Source organism: Impatiens glandulifera, chromosome 4 (assembly GCF_907164915.1).
Source record: "Impatiens glandulifera chromosome 4, dImpGla2.1, whole genome shotgun sequence".
Classification (NCBI taxonomy): Eukaryota; Viridiplantae; Streptophyta; class Magnoliopsida; order Ericales; family Balsaminaceae; genus Impatiens; species Impatiens glandulifera.
The window spans coordinates 44,057,647-44,079,512 of record NC_061865.1 but is presented as its reverse complement, the minus strand read 5'-3'; the positions used below and the strand labels follow the sequence as shown (position 1 = coordinate 44,079,512).

Genomic DNA, 21,866 nt, shown 5'->3' with positions numbered 1-21,866 from the left:
TGCCGTTAACGGCGTCTTGTGTGAACCCGGGAATGAAACCCGGATTCCGGATTCTCCCTTCCTCCGTCTCCTACCCAGATTGTTTTATTATTAAAATAATAATGCTGCAATCTGATTGGTCCGCCACAGGGGAACACGGCAATCGGTAGCAGAAGATCTGGATTGCTCCTAAAATCTATACAATCAGTATTTTTAATTTCTCATTCATAATATTTAATTTCAATTTTTTATTTTTATTTTTATTTTCTCTATCATTATATATATATATATTTATATATATATATATATATATATATTTATTTATATATATATATATATATATATATTATTTTATAATTAATTTTATATAAATATATTTTTTTCATATTCACCTATTGTATGTTTTCTGTATCTTTTGTAATTTCTTTTTTTAATTAACTCTAATATATATATATATATATATATATATATATATATAATATGGTGCTTAATTTTTAAAGTGTCCGAATTGTCGGGTCGAGAGTTGTGGTTAATTTGGATACTTAGGTCGGATTGTGGGTTGAACCGCCTTAAATTTAAAACGGTTAAAAATAAAATAAAAAATGTTATAGGTATGTTTCGAACTTGCAACTTAACAAAAACAAGTACAACATTTTACCAACTAGGATACTAAGACTTTATATTTTAAATTTAACACCAAATTTGATGAACGCAGGACGTTTTAACATTAATATAAATTCAATTTTTTTAACTAACTAATATATATATATATATATATATATATATATATAATGATGTTGAGTAAATGGATACTTGGGTCGGATTGTGGGTTGACTCACCCATAAACTTAAAACGGTTAAAAATAAAATTAAAAATGTTATCCGTAATTTTTTTTCACGGTTTTTTATATTATTAATCGTGCAAATGCACGGGCTAAATGCTAGTTATATATAATGATGCTTAATTTTTAAAGTGTCCGGATTACCGGGTCGAGAACTGTGGTTAATTTGGATACTTGGGTTGGATTGTGGGTTGACCGGTTTTTAAATATAAAACGGTTAAAAATGCTAAAGGTATGTTTCGAACTTGCAACTTAACAAAATAAGTACAACTTTTTAACCAACTAGGCTACAAAGACTTTATATTTTAAATTCAACACCAAATTTGATAAACGCGGAACGTTTTAATATTAATATAAGTTCAACTTTTTATAAAACTAATATATATATATATATATATATAATGATGCTTAATTTTTAAAGTGTCCGGATTGGCAGGTCGAGAGCTGTGATTAATTTGGATACTTGGGTCGGATTGTGGGTTGACCCGCCTTTAAATTTAAAACGGTTAAAAATAAAATTAAAAATGCTAAAGTTATGTTTCGAACTTGCAACCTAACAAAACAAGTACAACTCTTTAACCAACTAGGTTACTAAGACTTTATATTTTAAATTTAACACCAAATTTTGATAAACGCGGGACGTTTTAATATTAATATAAGTTCAACTTTTTAACTAACTAATATATAATGATGTTGAGTAAATGAATATTTGGGTCGGATTGTGAGTTGACCCACCCATAAACTTAAAACGGTTAAAAATAAAATTAAAAATGTTATCCGTAATTTTTTTCACGGTTTTTTATATTATTACTCGTGCAAATGCACGGGCTAAATGCTAGTTATATATAATAAAAATAATTAAGTTTTTAATCTAACTTTTCTCAAATATTTATAATGTGATAAAAAAAATTAATTGGTAGATAAAAAATTATATAATATATATATGTTTATGCTGAGAGAAAAAATTTAAATAAAAATTAATTAGTAAAGATAAATTAATATTTGAATTATATATATTATATTTGAATATATTGTCGAATTAAAAAAATAGAAAATAAAAATTAATATTTTAGTTATATATATTATATTTAACTATATTGTTAAATTAATTTTTAAATAAATTATATAAAAAAAAATATAATTATACGAAACCTTATTAGCTGAGAAAAAATAAAAATAAATTAATTAGGTAAAAAAATTAATATTATATATATATATTTATATATATATATATATATATTATTTTTAAATATATTGTGAATTAAAAAAATAATAATATTAATATTTAGTTATATATTATATTTAAATATATTACTAAATTAATTTTAGATAGATTATATATATAATATATTTATATAAATTATAAAATAATTAAATCAAATAAATTAAATAAATATATAAATTTTTTTGATAGAAATATACTTACCTTGTCCTTATCCGTATCAAATAATATATATATATATATATATATATATATATATATATATATATATAATAAATTAAAGAAATTAATTAAGAGAGGAGAGTAAAATCCGATTTTATTTTAGGAGAATTAATTGTGAGAGAAGTTATGAAAAGAGAGAAATCATATAGTGATGATGTGAATTGAAACTCCAAATTCATTTATTAAGTGTTTATATATATATATATATATATATATATATATATTTATATATATATTAATTATTTTTTAAATAAATAAAAAAGTTATATATAACTTTTATTTTATTAAAATAAAATATAAAAATGATTGATTTTTAAAATATTTATTTTTTTAAATAACTTAAATAATTATATATAACTTTTATTTAATCCAAAAATAATATAAAAATTATTTATGATACATATGATTAAAAACTTATATAAAATTAATCATAAAATATAATATATATATATATATATATATATATATATATATAATTGGAGAAAATTTAGGATACAAAATTTTAATATTGATAAAAAATTATATATAAAATATATTCATAACGATAAACTCAGCCAAAAGGGAAAAGTAATAAAGGTTGCCTCACATCCACTTACATTTATGGACCGGAAAGAACAATTTGAGACATTTTTAATTTTTTTTTTCTTTAACCTAAAATTTTCTTTTTCCTACCCGTATGACAGGTCAAGTTCAACTTACTTTCTCTTCTATTTTAATAAATAATATATATATATATATGAAGAAAGAGAAATTAATATATAAATTTTATTAGAAAGAAATGATTAGGCCATAACTTTTAGCACTTTATTATATATATATATATAAAAACAATGTATATTTATTTTTTAAATAAATTAAATTTTTTTATATAACTTTTATTTTATCAAAATATTATAAAAAGGATTGGTTTTGAAATATTTATTTTTTAAATAACTTATAAAATGATATATAATTTTTATTTTATAAAAAATAATATAAAAATTATTTGTGATATGATATGAAAATAATATTTATATAAAATTATTCATAAATATAATAGCAAAAGCAATGTCTCCTTGTATGGATTTCAAATATTCATGATCTGAATGTGAATGAGTTGAATTATTTATCCCATATATATATATATTTAATTTGAGAAAATTTAAGTTAAAAAAATTAGGAGAATAAAAAATTATATATATATATATATGATGAGAGAGAAAATAAAAAAAAATAATAATAATAATAATTAAGAAAGAGAAATATATATTTTAGGAATGAAATTAATATATATAAATTTTAGGATGAAAAAATGGTATAGCGAGAGAATATAGTACATTTCTAAAATTATAAATTAAGCTTGTAATATTTTTTTAAAATAACAATGTTATTTTGAATATAAAAGATAAAAATAAAAATTTTAAATTAATTTATTTTAAGTTTGAAATTTTTTTCATAAATGGAGAAATAAAAAATATAAAAATAAATAGAGAGATAAGAAAGGAAAAATAATTTAATATTTGAAAAAAAAAAAAATACAATAATAAAATTATCCAATGGCTAGGACTTGTTATGAGTTAATTGAGCCTAAGAAATTCACCATTACTCGCTAGCTGTGGCCCGTAGGTGCCGCCGACCTTCATCTCTGATTCCCGTTCGCTCGCTCGCCATGGTAACGCCGTATGGAAATAAGCTCGCAGTTTATCTCATCTCCACTTACTTCGGCGATCTCGTAGCTGTAAGATTTCTCTTTCTTCTTCAAACCCTATTCATCAAGAACCCAGTTATAGAAGCTTTCATCTTATAATTTGATTGAAAATGTATATCTTTTTACTTGTGTGCAGAAAGTTTGCGAGTGCCTTCTCCGAAGTGGAAGTTTAACTTTTGCAAACATACTGCGATCTACTAAGCTCAACAAATTGCAAGTGAAAAACTCTCTTCTTGTGTTAATTCAGCACAATTGCGTTCAGGGTTATGTTATTCAACTAGAAGGTATTATGTTTTGAGTTTACATGTAACCCTTATAGGTCTGAAGTAATGTTTTTGGAAATTGTATTGCTGTACAGAAATAAAATATCCTGTTTTGCTAAACTATTATGCTGTTCATTTTCATTTTATATCATTTGTTATGCAGGGGGGTTTGGAGAAGCACCAAGGATATTAACACAATACATGGCATTGTTTGACAATATAATCCACCATTTAAGATTCCCAAAGTTTTTGGCAATTGTATCTGATGATCTGGGTAAAGAAGTGAGTTGCACTTGTTTTTCTTTTCCTTGTACATACATTATCAAGATTGGTAGAGGATATTTATGAATGTTGCTTTTCTCTTAATAGTGTAGTGATATTTTAGAAGGTTTGCTTCAACATGGTAGATTGTCAGAGGATCAAATTTTGGATAGATATATGGATACATCAAATCAAAGTGAAGGCAAGTTAGTCTCTTATAATCTTATTGTTTTCGAACTGAACATTATTACTTCTACCTTATCTTTATTTTTTCTGTAAAAAGTTTCATCCACATGATACCTTGAAACCTACAGCTCAGGACACCATAAAAAATAACTTCAGAAGACTTGTGGGTGCCAGATATGTGGAACGGTGCCCAAAGCCAGAACCATTTCTTGCGCCTCCATCTGAAGAAGAAGTTGCTGCCACGAAGAAACGACGTGTTGCTAAGGCTTCCAGTGTATGCTCTCTTCCATAACTCTAAAAATGTTTAATGTAACCAAATCTGAGATTTATTTTAATAAATCTTTGTTATGGGAGGTATTCAGTTTTGGTATATATAGAACAATTCTCAAGCACTGTCCCGAGAGTTTCTTCTACATTGAAATTGTTTGACCAGAAGTGCTAAAGTTTATTGACGTACTTATAAATTTGTTACCAAGGCCATGTTGATGTGGATTGAGATTAACTTCAAATAACTCACCATCCAATCAACATTGTGTACTAATCAATCACATCATTCAAATTATTAACTAAAATACCCTGTCTTCTTTTAATAAAAACCTAATTTTTCACTATGTATTTATACCCTATTGTCTATTTACCCAAATAACCTGATTTACAATAGCTTACATCAAACAGGGTTATTTGGAAATAACCACTTGGTTATTCAAATAACCCTAGATCAAACAAGACCCGAGTTGTGTAAAAATTAGCAATGGAAAAAATTATTAGCAAGTGTTGGTTCTATAGATGAGTGGCTGATGTAACAACTTACTCATGTATCCCCATTTATTTTTTTCTGCGTATTCATCATTTTGATATGTCCTAACTTCAACAGTAATTTTGTTAGCATTTGTGTTATTGCTGCAGGTATTCCAAGAGCCAGAGACACTTGAACAACGTGTTCTAGCAGCAGCAGCTCCTATGGAGTCACTTAGATTTTTACTTGAATCATTTGTCAATGATGACAATTGCATGGTAGATGGTGAAAGAAAGGAAAACAATTTGATGGATGGAGATGAGGTTGGTGTGAAATTTTGTTGGTTTAGTGCATATATGCATCCAATAATTCGTATTGTTTGCCTTTTTTTTAGGGTAGGCAGAATGATCAAGAATTGGACATGACTACTCAAGCTCAAAAGGAGAAGAAAGTTCTTTGGCGTGTTAATTTTGAAGAATTTGTAAGACGACTTAGGCATAAGGTGGCTTTCTGAATTCTTATAGATATTGTGTGAATAAAGCAACAGTTCTATGTCCACAATATGGATTTCCACATAAATGTTTATTTGTGTGCTATCAACAATAAGATATTTACTAATGGCCATTTTGTTAAATATCTAAATTAAACCTCCACATCTGGGTGAAAAGAAAGAAAGTGTCACATGGTACTATATAGAGATCGTTCATGGTAATTCAAAATCTCACCTTAAGTATTTCCTAATCTCTAACACTTGCTACAATATTATTAGAGATTGTTCCTTGCTCATGTTCATATGGCTCACAAAGCTGGGATCGATCACGTGGAATTTTGGCACAAAGTCTTTATCCTTTATTTGAAAGTCTCAACAGTGTTATTTAAAAGGTTGACAATCTTCCGAAATAGAACTTATGAATAATCAACAATTGACACAATCTTTGTAAGGGGTCTTTGGTTCCATTTGAAGATCACCTCGATAAGTAGTAATAGATTTACTTGCTTTTAAAGTTTAATGTTTTCCAAGATGAGTATATATTTCCCTGATAGGTAGTGGAAGATGTAAGTTTATAGAAAAACAACTTATATTGGTGAACAATGTTATAAATATCTCTCTCCAGGCTTGTGTTGCAAATGTGAAAGGAAGACTTGATGAAGGAACTGCCACTGTTCTATCTTCGATTCTGAAAGCAACTAGAAGTGCCGAGACTAAAGTTAAAATGGGGAGTTCAGGTGATTGAATATTTTGCTTTGTTAATTGGATGAAGTGCTTATCTTTGGCTATCTTATATCCTAATTTTACCTTGATTATGAGGTTTCAATCTTTTAATAAAACATTTTGAACATGGTTACATAATATTTGACGTTTCTTTTAGATGAAATGCAATCGGAGAACTTATGACAAATTATGTCATAACTTGATCTGAATTGTTTTTTTTATGGATTTTCACCATTCGGTTGCGACCTTCACGACTAAATTGATCAATGGAACAAGTTTTGTCTATGTGCTTCTCGGTCTGACATGTTCAGTGCAGCATAAGCATTTTCTTGTTTACTCTCCCCATATAAATGTCTTTGTTATCACATATCTAAGTATAAGTTTAGTTTTTTTTATAAATAATCTGATCCTTTTTTGGTAAAAGAATTCCTTTGATGAAGGATGTGGATTATTTGGAGTTATTTGAGTTGAAGACTAAGATGTCCTTTGTATATATTTAAAATGTTATAAAAAATGAAATTAAAGTAATTTGATATTTTGGTTTATGATTTGAATAATTTGATTGAGTCCTATTATGAGATTTTGTAAATGTGATCATTTTTTTTTTCTCATTTACCATATCCGTTTATAGACTTAGAAAATATTATTTTCATTTGAATCCAGAGTTGAGAAGCTAATTGTAATGTTTAACAGAAACGATAACTTCAATTCTTCATGCCAATCCACTTTATTACTTTGCACTAATTGTTGCTATCATTTTGATTTCTGAATAGTCCCTCTATCCATGGACTCTATGCTTGAGGAAGTGATTAAAACGGAAGAAGGTCGCAGTATGAACGTGGATCGCGTCAGGGCTGCTCTAGTCCAGTTAGGTTGTCAAGTGCCCATGATAGAGTTAGATGAGACATTCAGCATTGGTAGTTTATTTTTCTGAACACTACTACACTCTTGTTTATATGCCTCAACACAAGATACAATGGAAGATTGAATATTTGATTTTTTTTCTTTTACTTTTATTTTGTAGACTTAGGTGCGATTATTGAATTGGCACAAGTTGAGGAGGTTAGTTCTCTATAATGCTTTCCCACCTGTGCTTAGAATTCTTCTAGGCATTGTTTTGTTAACCTTAGTTAAAAAGATAGAGAATTACCACATTCTATGCTTATAGGTGGAATCAATTGTATTGAAAAGATATGGAAGGGAGGCTTATAGGATGTTCAGGTTGTTGTCAAAGGCTAGCCGTCCAATGGAAACTGAGAAGGTAAAAAGTTGTCTCTAACAATGATAATTGACATTGGTAAAAGCTAGCTGTTTGTGACAAAATATGTTTGGTTGTATTAACTTGATTTTTTTATTGTTTTAAAAAATGTGGTGTGAAAAATTAATGTGATATAACCTAGAGAATTTAATATATTTTTGTGGAAGTTTGTGGCTAAAATGTGATTGTTATATATAAGAGAAAAACAATCAAAAACCAAATTGTCAACCAGATCTATAGAGAAAGATAGTGAAAACCAAACAGATCTATACATGTTCAAGAGCATGTTTGATGTGGATTATGTGGGATTATTTCATATAAATCAGCATCTTATCAACTTTCACTTCTTTCAATCCCATCATTCAAATCAAAATACCAAATTAGCATTTATTTTTGTAACATTTTAAAATATTGAATATTTTGGTCATTTTATCTAAATAATCCAATTAAATCACTTTTACATCAAACAAGTTTTTTCCAAAAAAAAGGATTATTTCCATATTATTCCACATCAAACAAGCTCCAACAATCCCTGAAGAAGCTAATTTTGTCTTCTTTTGGATATTGTAGATTGCTGACTCTACATTTGTTGACAAGTCTGAGACAGCCAAGATCTTACTCACTCTCTGGAAAGACGATTACTTGCAAATGGAGGTGATTGGTTTTGGTTTTCTAATATTTTGATTATGTAATGATCTTCCAAACATCTAAGATAGTCTACAACTGCCAAAACATCAGCTGGGATCTTGACTAATTTTTTTGGTTTAAATTTCTTCAAAGTGTTTATAGCCTAATAAATTCTAGTAATCACCGACTATCAGATCCATAAAACATGCTAATACTTATCAACAACTAAAAGCCAGAGCCTCTTCTTTCTCTCCCCTAGTATAAATATTCAAGGTTATTATACGCTTTCTGCAGACACTAACTGCAAATTCAGGGAGAGAAACTACGTACATGGTATGGAAAGTGAATAAAGGTCTCCTATGGAACCATGTTTTGGATGAGATGTACCATGCTGCCTTAAATTTAAGACTACGACTTGTGCATGAAATAGAGCAAGAGAAAGAGGTTAGTAAATCGTTTTGATCCTTTTCCTAACATAATTTGTTGCGTCCACGAGTCTATTTGAAAACTGCATTTTTTTTATTGAAAATCTTAAATTTACAGTGAATTTTTCTTTTGACTTTGAGTAATGATTAAAGTTTTGATTTTGATATATAGTTTCTTTATACTAAATGAAACTCTAATATTAGTCTGCATTGGATTGGATGTTTTATTTTTCAGATTATTCTAGCGCCCAAAGGAATTAAATTCGAGAAAAGAGTTGAGCGGCTGAAGAAAGTAAGAAATGTTCTCGAATCCTCCCTAATGAAGCTTGTCGACGCAACCATGCTTTTCCACGACTTCTAGATGCCTAATTTGGCCATCCTGGGTCTATTTTTGAAGTCTATTAAGGATAGAAACACTTGAGAGTATTAACTTTATTCAATGTATAGTTAGTTTCATGAGATGAACTTCCAACAGACATTACACTGTTAATTTGGCTAATGTTAGATTGATAGACAGGCCTATGGTCACTACTACCTTGACTGATGGTGATCATTCATATAAAAATATCTTATATAACTAATGATTTGTGTGGATGTGATGTGCCTAAATGTTATGAGTTTTGATCACACTTTTGCTTTTTGGATTTTATTGGAGACAAGATGGTGGGGGCATGGGAGATGGGCTTGAATTTTGTTTATGTTGACATTTACTTTCTTGTAAATGAAGCTTGTCTGTTTCAGTTTTTCTTCTTTTTTATATATATATATAAGTTTTGTTGTTGCTAACTCTCAATCAGGTCAGTTGGCCAAAAGAAAAAAGAAAGAAAATCAGATTGGATCTCATTGATAAGTTCATGAATCTAAAATTAGGCTTTGTATGATGACTGAAGCAAACTTCAAATCTATTACTTATAATAATTTTACTATTAAGATTAGTCTTGAATTGGAATATGTTTTTAAGGATAAGAATCATTCTGAATAGGAATATGTTTTCATGGTTTATGTGGTTTGTAAGAAAAAAAAAAAGTTAATGTCTAAATTATGTTGAGCATTTTGAATGGTTGCTTCTCTATTATGTGAGATTTTGAATGGTTGTTTTCTGAATAGGATGATTCTTTTGACTGAAGTGATATTTCAGTTTAAATTTTGATTTGAAACTTACCATTTCATTTTTAAAGTAGATTATGGTTAGTAAAACTTTTATATTAGTTAAATTTTTATGATTTTAAATTTATTAACTTAGGATTTGGTTTTATTAGTTTATAAATTATTTTGATTTTATATTAGTTTATGAAAATTAAGTAAATTTATATTTTTATAAATTATAAAAATTACAGCTTATTCAAATAAATAAACTATTATAATTACTACCTCTTTTACATATTATTTATTATTATCTTTTAAATAATTTTATGTTTATTATATATATATAAATAAATAATGATAATAATAATAATATATAATAAATAATTTTTTTTAAGTAACTCTAAGATTACAAATGATTAAATTGTATTGTCTATAAAACTCATTTATATAACTTAAGTAACAAAAATGAAGAGGTTCAATTTTCGTTTAAAACATTTTAAGTTGGAATAGAAGGTCATGATTTTAAAACCGTGTTTACTTCTTAAATTTAATAAAAAAATACTATTGTTTATTTATATTTAAATAATTTGTTACTCAATTTTATCAAAATCGCAAAATAAAAGTTAAAAGAAAAGTAATTGACACAAATTTGTAATTTAATTATTTTTGATAGCGGTGTCATATATGTATGGTATAAAAGTTCAATAGCAAAATAATAACACTCTTATACAACATTATAAATGAGTTGCTTTGATTTTTTTAAAGTCATATTTATGTTGGACATGCCTTGTTAATCTTTATTTTCATAGTTCTTTATTTTTATTTTACTTTTATCATATTTTATGAGTTAACAGCTAACTCTGGCTATTAACCACATCATTTATGTTTTGTATTGGGTTAATATTTGATTTTCATCAAATAACCATAAGTAGAAAAGTTCGTGACTGAACTTCTCATAATAAAAAATGAATCGAAATATAGCATTGCATCTGTGAATCTTATCTTATGACACCGAAAATAAAGGAGAAATAAAGTGAATCGATCACTATTTGTAGAAAATATTGCGATAAAATCGAATCGGGAAAAATGATTAATGCAACTAAAGACTTATAATAATGATTAAGTTTATAATGTTTAGATTCTTTCGATGGGTCAATTTTATCAATATTTTTAGTGTGTGCTTTGTAATATAATTTTAAGAAAAGAAAAACCTAACATTTTCACTCTCTCACGGTTCCATACCGACCATGTTGGTTCAATTTTGGTTGTCTTGATATAACATTAATGACTGCCCCCATATGTTGTCTGACCTTTCTCATTATTATTATTATTGGTTCCACACACACACACACAAAAAATAAGAATTATTTCAAGTCAATAAATAAATAAAGAAAAAAAATGTTTAGTAAAAAAGTAATAATAATATATTGTTCTTAAAATATATATTTAGAACTGTATTTCCTTAATATAACTAAATTTCAACTCCCAATCCAACTAACCAAATTATACCAATTTTTATTGGTTTATGTTTTTGTGAGTTATGACTACCTATTTTCATGTGAATAAAAGTCAATGAACTTGTTTAATAATTGCACGGAGCTAATATTAATTTAGGTCTGGTTCTCTTTGGCATTGTTCTTTACAACTTTTTATTTTAATCTTTATCAAATCAATTTTTCAATTAATTACTTCTAACCAATCACATCACTCGTTTCATTAACCAAAATACTAAAATACCCTCTACTTTAAATTATTATTTTATATTTTATTTATATATATATCAATATTCTTTAAGTCTTTTTACCAAAATTAATCATTATCTCCTCAAAATCATCACCCATCATCCATTTTTTTTCTCTCTTGGTTTTTTAAAAAACCCATAACCGAACAAGGCCTTTGGGTTATTTAAAAAACTCACCTAAAATCTATTTTTCAATCAATCACTTCTCACCAATCACATTACTCATATCATTAACCAAAATACAAAAATACCCTCTATTTTAAATTATTATTTTTTATTTTATTTATAAATATCAATACCCTTTAAGTCTTTTTACCAAAAATAATCACTACTTTCTCAAAATCATCACCTATCATCCAATTTTTCTCTCTTAATTTTTTAAAAAAATCCACAACCGAGCAAGGCCTTAGTGTTTTTATTGTAATATTTTCATATAAGAAATATTTGATATTGTTTCAAAATTTTGTTCCAATTTTATAATACATAACTTTTGAGTAGAATCGGATATATAGGTGTCACTATGAGTCAAATACATGACCATGAGGTCACATACCGGGACATTTTTATCAACCACACAATTTTGTAGTAATTTTTGGACAAATTAATTTTGTTATTTCATTTTTATCTAACAGTTTAAATATATTTATTGTTAATTGTACAAAGTTATTCTGCATTGTGGAGCTTGACCAAACTGCCTCTGCAATACCCGGAGTAGAATGACTTTTATTATATTTGTTAGGTTTAACTGAAAAAATTGACATAAGAGTTATTTTTGACTATTTTTGAAATTTTGAGAAATTATTTATTTTAAATAATAATCTAGGCTTAAAAATAAGCGAATTAATTGGAGGGCCCTCCCCCAAAATAATTTACCCTTTATTTTATTCCATCTTTCTGTTTAGACTTTGAAGTGTTAAATTTTAAAAATAAGGAGAAAACAAATAGACTTTAAGGTTTCAATAAAAATATATTCATTTTTTAATATAATTAAATATTTAATTCAAACAAAAAGTCATGACCAATAGGTCTGGCAAAAACATATAATATGTGAACAATACACTATACACTCTGTATGTGTTGTTTATTTAATAATTAAAATCAAAAAATATTATTTCACTTTTCTTCTTATTCATTACATTATTCAATTTATTAATCAAAATAATAAAAAAATATTTTTCTATTTTAACTTATTATTTTTCTATTTTATCTTTATATATTAATACGAGTGAAGATCTGATGTCCTAAGAGACTGTCTCACTTGCTGCCAGAGATCAAAACGATATCGTTTTGATAAATGAGACAAATAAAAAATTATATATATATGACTAGAGGTGTAAACGAGTCAAGCTGCTCGTGAGTAGTTCAGTTTAAGCTCGACTCGAACTCGGTTTGACCAAGCTCGAATCGAGTTCGAGTAACTCGATTATAAAATCAAGCTCGAGCTTTACATTTGTTGTTCGAGTAGCTCGTTATATATTACATATAATATATTATATATATAATTTATTATATATATTATCTATTTCTATACATATCATATCTATTTTCATATATATATATATATATATATATATATATATATATATATATATATATATATATATATATATATATATATATATATATATATATATATAATAATTAATTTTTTTACGCTTTCTAAGATTTTTATTCTCAAATTCTCTATCTCTCCTCCTTCCATTTTTCAACAATCAAACTCATCTCTTTCTTTTCTCCTTCCATTCTTGTTTTCTCTTCCTTCCATTCCGAGCAGTCAAACTCATCTTTCTCTTCTTCTTCCATTCTCAAATCGTCAAATCTCTTTATCTCTCTTCTCTTTTCATTTTCAAACAATCAAACCTCTCTATCTTTTCTCTTTTCTCCATTCTTCATATTATTTCTTTATCAAAAACCTTGAAATATCTATTTTTTTGCATTCTAATATTAACGGAACAATCTTTTCATTATCTCCCGCCATTCACTGTTTCATATTTCGAATCTCGTAAAATTTGAAGATCACTATATGACTAATGCATCATATTGTCAAACTTTTAATATTTATCATGAACGTTTCATTTGTAATTTTTATTGTGATTGAATTATTATCTTTAAATTATATGATGAGATTTATATTTTTTATTTTTAAATAATATTGTGATTATATATGTGTAGTTTGTGAAATATATATTATATTATGTTTGAAATATTATTTAGTTATAAAATTTAATTTTAAATAAAAAAATTAATTTTCGAGTTCGAGTCGAGTAGCTCGAATTGTTATCGAGTCGAGTTTGAGTATACATTTTGGTACTTGATCGAGTTCGAGTAGTATGGTACTCGGCTCGACTCGACTCGACTAATTTACACCTTTATATATGACATAAACTCTAAATCCTAAATCCTAAACCCTAAAAAATTATATATATAATATTTTATTTTAATATTTATTTCTTTCTTTCCTCTCTCTCTTCTCTGAGACATAGAGTGAGACAGTCTCCGAATTCATATTAATACCCATTAACATTTTAAATAACAATTTTATTTGAAAAAAAACCCTAAGAAACAAAACTTAAGAGTAATTCAATCGACTATATATTAATTTTTTTTTATATACAAAATTTATTATTAAATAAGTGCTTATTTTTATTTTAGAAAACAAAATTACTAAAATATACTAGATTAGTTAGCACTTATTTGGGCAAAATGTTATCACCAAAATAGCTTGTCCAAACAAATATATAAATTAAAATAAAAAAATATTGAAATATCAAGTTATTAATAAATATACAATTGTCAATACATTAATAGATTGAGAGACAAGAGATGACCTACCAAGTTCGGAGCATTACATTTACAATTTGTATATAATGTTTAATTTCCATTTCTCATATAACCCAAGTCATGTTCTTATTTTTGCCTAACAATTTTGCAAAGATGAGCTTTTGTTAATAGTTAATAATAACTATGATTTGAAAGGATAGAATAATGTAAAAACACAAAAACTAATAATGCGTTATTCATGAATAAAGACTCAATAAACTGAAATAATTAAAAGTAATGACAACACATGGACTGCTCTAGTTCTTAAGTCTATAGTCATAGATTTTATTATTGAGTTTAACATACCTTTAAGAGATTTAAAAGAAAACAATATTTTATGGGAAATAAAAGGACTTGAAAATAAAATGTTATAAAACGGGTAGGTTTAATTACAAGTGATTCATCCTAATAGAAGGTATAAGTATGTAAATGGTGCAAAAGGTATTGATCAGACATAATAGGAATTGAGCACAATTGACTCAAAGCTCACTCAAACCAAGTTCATCCTTAATATAATAAAAAATGATATTGAATATGAAAAAGTTCAAAAAAATCAAAACAACTTCAACAACCTAGAATGACTTACAAATTACAAAGATCAGAAACTCAAAAATCAATATTAGTCATAAAAATAATATATCTAGTTGGACAAAGAAGATGGAGATGCATTCATAGGAGTTGCGACAAAGTGACTTTAAAATGGTCTGTTTCTACTCTCCCGTAGCTTCGGAATTGTTAAAGTTCGGTCATACAAGAGACTGATAGAAAGAAATGCAATTTTTTTTTTGTAAGAAACAAATTAATGGGAAATTAAAGATATAGTGTAGCATAAAATAATAATACATGCTAGAAGAATGAATAATAGAAAGAAAAAAACTAAAGGAAAAAGAATAATAATTCTTTTTTTAAAATAAATTGGAAAGTTGTAAATATGGTGTAAGAGAGAAGAATAAGAATACACTATAAAATTAAGATTGAAGAATGAATAATAAAAAGAAAAGAAAATATTAACTACAAATATTCCTACTTTTTGCAATGGGCAGATCTTAAAATCTCTATATAATCCAACCCCAAACATCTTTAACTATTCTAATATATACTTGGGACAAATTCAATATATTTGTATTTATCATTCCTGCCCATTTTTATTTCGAAACTTTTTTATTACCATCCTCGCTCCTATTTGGTTTCGACGAATCCTTAGACATTCGTTTATACAATTTTCTCAAAAATAAATATTTTTTTTATATAATCAAATTATATAAATAATTTTTTTTTTTAATATAATATATATTATAATATATTAAAAATTTATATTATTAGGACGAAATAAACTTATTTTTTTATTATAAAATATAATAAATAAATAAATATATTGACGCTATTATATATTTTAGTGTGTTTTTAGTGTTCGGGGTAAAATCGGGACGATTAAGGACCATGAATACAAATAATATCTCCGGAAAATTTGACTGAATGACCCTAAAGATGCATTTATTTGATTTTTTGACCAGCGTATAAAATTAAATGCGCTGGTGACACTTTTTTTTGGACGAAAATGTCCCCGTTGCGAAAAGTCTATAATCGCGAGACACAAATCTGGTTGCGTCTCGCAACCAGCATTCTCGAGACGCAATTTTTTTTTAAAAAAATTTTTAAAAAAAAATTGCGTCTCGCGAATGCCCGCGATTATAAACTTTTCACAAGGCATTGTCGACTTTTCACATGACATCCGGTTGCGTCTTGCGACAGGGACAATTTCGTCAAAAAGATATAAAAGTGTCACCAACACATTTAATTTTATGCACCGGTCAAAAAATCAAATAAGACCAATTTTAAGGCCATTTAGTCAAACCGTCCCAAAATTCGATTCTATAACCACTAGGCGGTTCCAAATTGTTAATACATTAAAATAAAAATGATTATGTTGGTTGAAAAAGGTTTTAAGTTTTTGAAATGAATTAATTAGTTGGAAAGACAGCTCTTAGTATGCGAATCTTAGGTGAATAATTCTCTATCTAACGTTTGTTAACGTCCACTATTGAACCGCCAATCACAATGCCGATCTTCCCGTCAGATTCGATTGCGGTTAACGCCCCCACATCTCTCTCTCTTTCTCTCTCTTCTGAATTCGGGGTTTCTCTACGGCTACGCCAGTTTGGGTTCAGTTGACTAGCAGATGTATCGTCTCCAATTCGATTCATACTTCGTCTCTTCACTACTATCTTCTCACCATATTTATTCGCGGCATACCCATCTTTCTCTTTCTCATCCAGCACACAGATGCTCCCGATTGCTTGAAGATTCATTTGGTTTTGGATTCTTACTGCTTGAATCATCCATTGCCGCGGTTTCTTTTACATTTCCCAGGTATATATTGAATTAGATGACTTGTTTTGCTTGTTCTGAATGTCAATGAGTAACTTATTCAGTTCTTCATTGCTCGATGTATTCCGATTATTTAGTTAAATTTTTATTCGATTTTGCGTTTTCTAGGTCACTAAATCTCGTACACAATACGATTCTTGCAAATTTCTCTTGAAGATTCGGAATTTTGAATATTTACACTTCTCTGGATGATAAAAGAATCCTCCTTTTTCCTAGATTTGATAGGAAATTTGAGTTTTGACGAATTAGGATTACCAATTCGTGAAATTCTCTATGGTTATTGGAATTACTGGTCAGGCATGGTGAGATTTTAGGGCTTAAAATGTCAATTGTCTGTGGTTTTCCTCTCCTTGAGTGTGTTTATTGTTTAGCATGTGCTCGATGGGCATGGAAAAGATGTCTTCACACAGCCGGCCATGACAGTGAAACATGGGGTTTAGCGACATCTGAGGAATTTGAGCCAGTTCCACGTTTATGTCGATATATACTAGCTGTATATGAAGATGATCTTAGACATCCCCAATGGGAACCAACGGGAGGTTATGGTATAAACCCTGATTATTTGATATTGAAAAAGAATTACGAAGATAGTCATGGACGAGCGCCTCCATACATACTCTACCTCGATCATGATCATGCAGATATAGTTCTTGCCATTAGAGGCCTTAATTTGGCGAAAGAGAGTGACTATGCAGTTTTACTTGATAATAAATTGGGGAAGAGGAAGTTTGATGGAGGGTATGTGCACAATGGGCTATTGAAAGCAGCTGCTTGTGTTTTGGATGCTGAATGCGATATATTGAAGGAGTTAGTTAGGAAGTATCCTAATTATACATTAACTTTTACGGGTCACTCACTTGGGTCGGGTGTGGCTGCTTTGTTGACAGTTGTTGTGGTGCAGAACCGTGAAAGGATAGGGAATGTTGATAGGAAGAGGGTTAGATGTTATGCTATCGCGCCCACACGATGTATGTCGCTGAATCTGGCTGTGAGATATGCTGATGTAATTAATTCTGTTGTGCTTCAGGCAAGTTCTTTAAAACTTGTGATGATTTCACATGAATTGTGTTGAAAATTGATCTGAATATGCTCGATGAGTACTAATATGATATGGATCACCTTATTTATGTCTTGCCTGTGTATTATAAAACAGGATGATTTCTTGCCCAGGACAGCTACACCTTTAGAGGACATATTTAAATCAGTTTTCTGGTAAAGCATTACTCCACTTTCAACAATTTTATTGATATTTCAGTTTTAAGATGAATAGTAACATTGGTTTTGACTGACTCATGATTTATTGCTTCCCTTTCTATAGTTTGCCATGCATACTTTGCCTAAGATGCATGAGAGACACTTGCATTCCCGAAGAGAAGATGCTGAAAGATCCGAGGAGGCTTTATGCTCCTGGCCGTTGCTATCACATAGTTGAGAGAAAGCCTTTCAAGTGAGTAAACAACACATTTAGATTAGAGCTATAATTATCATTCCAATATAAAGAAAGGTTTAGAATTGATCCCCCAAATCCAATTCTGTCATAATCATATATACATTCAATTCAATTCCATTTGAATTATGTTTCATTTCTCAGATGTGGGCGGTTTCCACCAGTGGTGAGGACAGCCGTACCTGTAGATGGAAGGTTCGAGCATGTGGTTCTCTCTTGTAATGCGACATCTGATCATGCCATCATTTGGATAGAGAAAGAAGCTCAAAGGGCTTTCGATGTGAGTTCACAATACCATTAGAACACACACTAGTGTAGCTCAAGCGTTAAGAATCAAATGTTGAAATCTCATGTTTTTATATGTTAATGGAAAACAGTTAATGATGGAAAAGGACCATTCTAAAGAGATTCCTCAAAAACAGAAGATGGAGAGGCAAGAGACATTAGCAAAAGAGCACAACAAAGAATACAAGGCCGCATTACAGAGGGCAGTAACACTACACGTCGCTCACGCTTTCTCACCATCTAATTATGGAACGTTTGATGATCGAGAGGGGGAAGAGGAACAATCTGACGGTTCCAGTTCTATGGGATCTTCAAAGAAATACTCAAACAGGGAGACCTGGGATGAGCTTATTGAGCGCCTGTTTGAGAGAAGCGAATCGGGTCATATGGTCCTCAAGAAATCATCAGATTAGTAATTCTATTAAGTTATTCATCTGTTCTTAGTAGTAGTAATCTGTTTATTTCTTATTGCCTATGGAAGGACCTATTTCATTTCGATTCTTTGAGTGTAGTTTCTGGTTGTAGAAAAGTTTGTGTTTATACAAAAATACTTTTTAGTTGAGGTGAGATTGAGTAGAACACAATCAGGTATTCAGGTGCTTGCATAATAATTATGTCACGTTTGATATAAGATTATTTCTTTATTATTATTTTTTAATTTTTTTAATTATTTTATATTAAATTATATATATAAATGATATAATAATAAGGCCCAGTTACTATTTGGATTTCATTCTTTTATAAGTCAGCTCTTCAATTAAATTAATATAAATCAAACAAAATCATTAAATTAATATAAATCAAACAAAATCATGGTTTTCATTTGTTACAATTTTTTATTTAATGTATCAATTTTAGTTTTCTAACTAATTTTTTCATTTACAAACATTATGAATTTATTTTTTTCTAAATGAATATTTTTTCAAGATTTATATCTTCTAATTTGTCAAAAGTCCTAAGAAGTATGTGATCTAATAAGAGAAAATATATATATATATATATATATATAATAATAATGCTTAATTTTTAAAGTGTTCGGATTACCTGGTCGAGAGCTGTGGTTAATTTGGATATATGTGAGAGTAAATAAATACTTGGTTCAGATTGTGGGTTGACCCGTCCATAAAAGTTTTACCGTAATATTTTTTTCACGGTTTTTTATATTATTACTCGTGCAAATACACGAGATACATGCTAGTTCTAATAAATTAGTTATTTATTTACTAATTTAGATGTTATTTGTATTTTAAAATAAATATTTATTTTTTCATATTTGTGGTTTAAATATCTTTAAAAAATGTGTGAAAATAGTTTGATAAAATGAAAAAGACAGAGAATTGCTATTATGTGATTTTGGAATGTGATAAACTAATTAATTTTTTTATATTAATTAATAATCTGGTAGAAAGTTAATTAAAATTATGATATTTTCAGCCTAACCATCCAACAAGTTAGAATCTCAAATAATAATTTTGAACAATAATAATGATATATAATTAATAATATTTTTAAAATAAATTCTTATTTAATCTAATCTTAAAAGTTTGCAACAAAATGAAAATTATGAATACATATGCGATTGAGATCATTCAATATTCAATTCAATTGATGAAAACTTCTTAATGACTACAAATCTTTGTTAACCAAATAATACTTCTTGAATGCCATTGGAAGATAAACAGGCAACAAGAATCCAAACAAATTAAAGGACCAAAATCCCATATTAAGAATCCCAATTCCAACACCCACATAAACTCTACTACCACCTCCATCCCCATGATCCATCTTCCACATCTCCTCTCTAATCCAATCCACAATCACCATTACCCTCCTCGAATTATAGAAAACCGGGACAAAAACCCTAATCGGGAGTGAAAACCCACCATAAAACGTCAACCCTTCCATCAAAACCTGACAAGATAACAGAAAAAGATGTGGACATGCAGCCTTGATTCCATCTTTATCTCCTTTGATAATTCCTTCGAAGATGTACGCCATGGGAATGAAAAGTCCGATGATTGCGCCGGCGAGGACATAGAGTCCGAGGATTTTGTTGGTCTCGCCGAAGACGGGAGGTGGAGAGTGATTTGGATCTGAGGAGAGTGTTGGGAAGGCGACTTTTGAAAGGAAATAGAGATAGATTAGCGAGAAGACGGCGAAGGATAGGTCTTTAAGGTTCACCATGCCAGTGGAGGTGAGGATGATTATGATGGCAAGACAGTTTAGGTTTGGGAACGTGATGAAGCTGCCGCCGGCGCCGGCGCCGGTGGGAGGGTTTGCTGGTGGGGAGTCTATTTCGTTTATTGAATCATCATCACTGCTTGACATTATTTTCTGGGGATGTTTAGATTAACAAGTTGATGATCAAGATCAGGAGAGAGAGAGGAATTTGGGGTTATTTGTGAATTTGTAACTAGAGTTGGTTTGATATTGGTTTATTTTATTTGTTTTTATCTCAAATTCAATATTTTTATTAATTTATTCAATATTTATTTTATCAACCAAAGAATTAAAATAACTTTTATTTAATATTTTATCAGTCATTTATTTAGAAGGGATAATAGTTATTAGTTAAAAAAAAAAAATTAAGTCAAACAAATTTTGTACCCAAAACCTAAATAAAAAAAAAACATAAAAAAGCTTGAAGATACAATTGCTATTTTTGTTATGATTTGACAACATGAATAATATTTATGTTTTCATCATAATTTTACTATAATTTCATCTAGAATACAATTAAATATAATATATATATATTTATAATAATTTTAAGACTTATTTAGAGTGAATTTTTTAAAAAACTTATAAAATAAAATAAAATTATGATGGTCGATAATTTTGAAAATATAATAATTATTTTTAGTAAAAAAACTTAAAAAATATTAATATATAAATAAAATAAAAAATACTAATTTAAAATAAATGATATTTTAATATTTTGGTTAATGTATGAGTGATGTGATTGATTAGAAAATTAATTTTATTTGAATTATTTTAAAATTTTAAAGAGAAAAAAAGTTTAATTTTATTTTTAATACTAATATAAATATTTAATATATTATAATATATATTATATAAAATTATTTTTTTTATAAAAAAATATTATTTAGAGAATATAATATAAATAGTATTGAAGATAATTTCAAAACTACACTAGACTAGAATAATAATAAAAAATA

General features: G+C 27.9%; 3 protein-coding genes across 3 annotated transcripts; 2 read left to right on the top strand and 1 right to left on the bottom strand.

Annotated features, from left to right (window-relative positions):
* The first annotated feature begins 3,838 nt into the window (after positions 1-3,838).
* On the top strand, positions 3,839-9,640 carry LOC124937074 (DNA-directed RNA polymerase III subunit rpc3-like). The gene is made up of 14 exons (XM_047477586.1): positions 3,839-3,981; positions 4,088-4,235; positions 4,378-4,496; positions 4,584-4,677; positions 4,790-4,935; positions 5,568-5,720; positions 5,792-5,899; positions 6,513-6,624; positions 7,384-7,527; positions 7,635-7,672; positions 7,779-7,871; positions 8,439-8,522; positions 8,790-8,939; positions 9,156-9,640. The coding sequence occupies exons 1-14, from the start codon at positions 3,913-3,915 to the stop codon at positions 9,279-9,281; spliced, it is 1,584 nt and encodes a 527-aa protein (XP_047333542.1). The 5' UTR covers positions 3,839-3,912; the 3' UTR covers positions 9,282-9,640.
* Positions 9,641-16,648: 7,008 nt separating this feature from the next.
* LOC124936061 lies at positions 16,649-19,314 on the top strand. The gene is made up of 6 exons (XM_047476516.1): positions 16,649-16,937; positions 17,064-17,982; positions 18,109-18,167; positions 18,274-18,402; positions 18,547-18,682; positions 18,780-19,314. Exons 2-6 carry the CDS (start codon positions 17,278-17,280, stop codon positions 19,098-19,100), a joined length of 1,350 nt encoding a protein of 449 aa, XP_047332472.1. The 5' UTR covers positions 16,649-16,937; positions 17,064-17,277; the 3' UTR covers positions 19,101-19,314.
* A 973-nt stretch (positions 19,315-20,287) lies between these two features.
* Positions 20,288-21,089, bottom strand: LOC124936212. Its single transcript, XM_047476694.1, has one exon. The coding sequence runs from the start codon at positions 21,013-21,015 to the stop codon at positions 20,314-20,316; it is 702 nt and encodes a 233-aa protein (XP_047332650.1). The 5' UTR covers positions 21,016-21,089; the 3' UTR covers positions 20,288-20,313.
* Between the last annotated feature and the right edge of the window lie 777 nt (positions 21,090-21,866).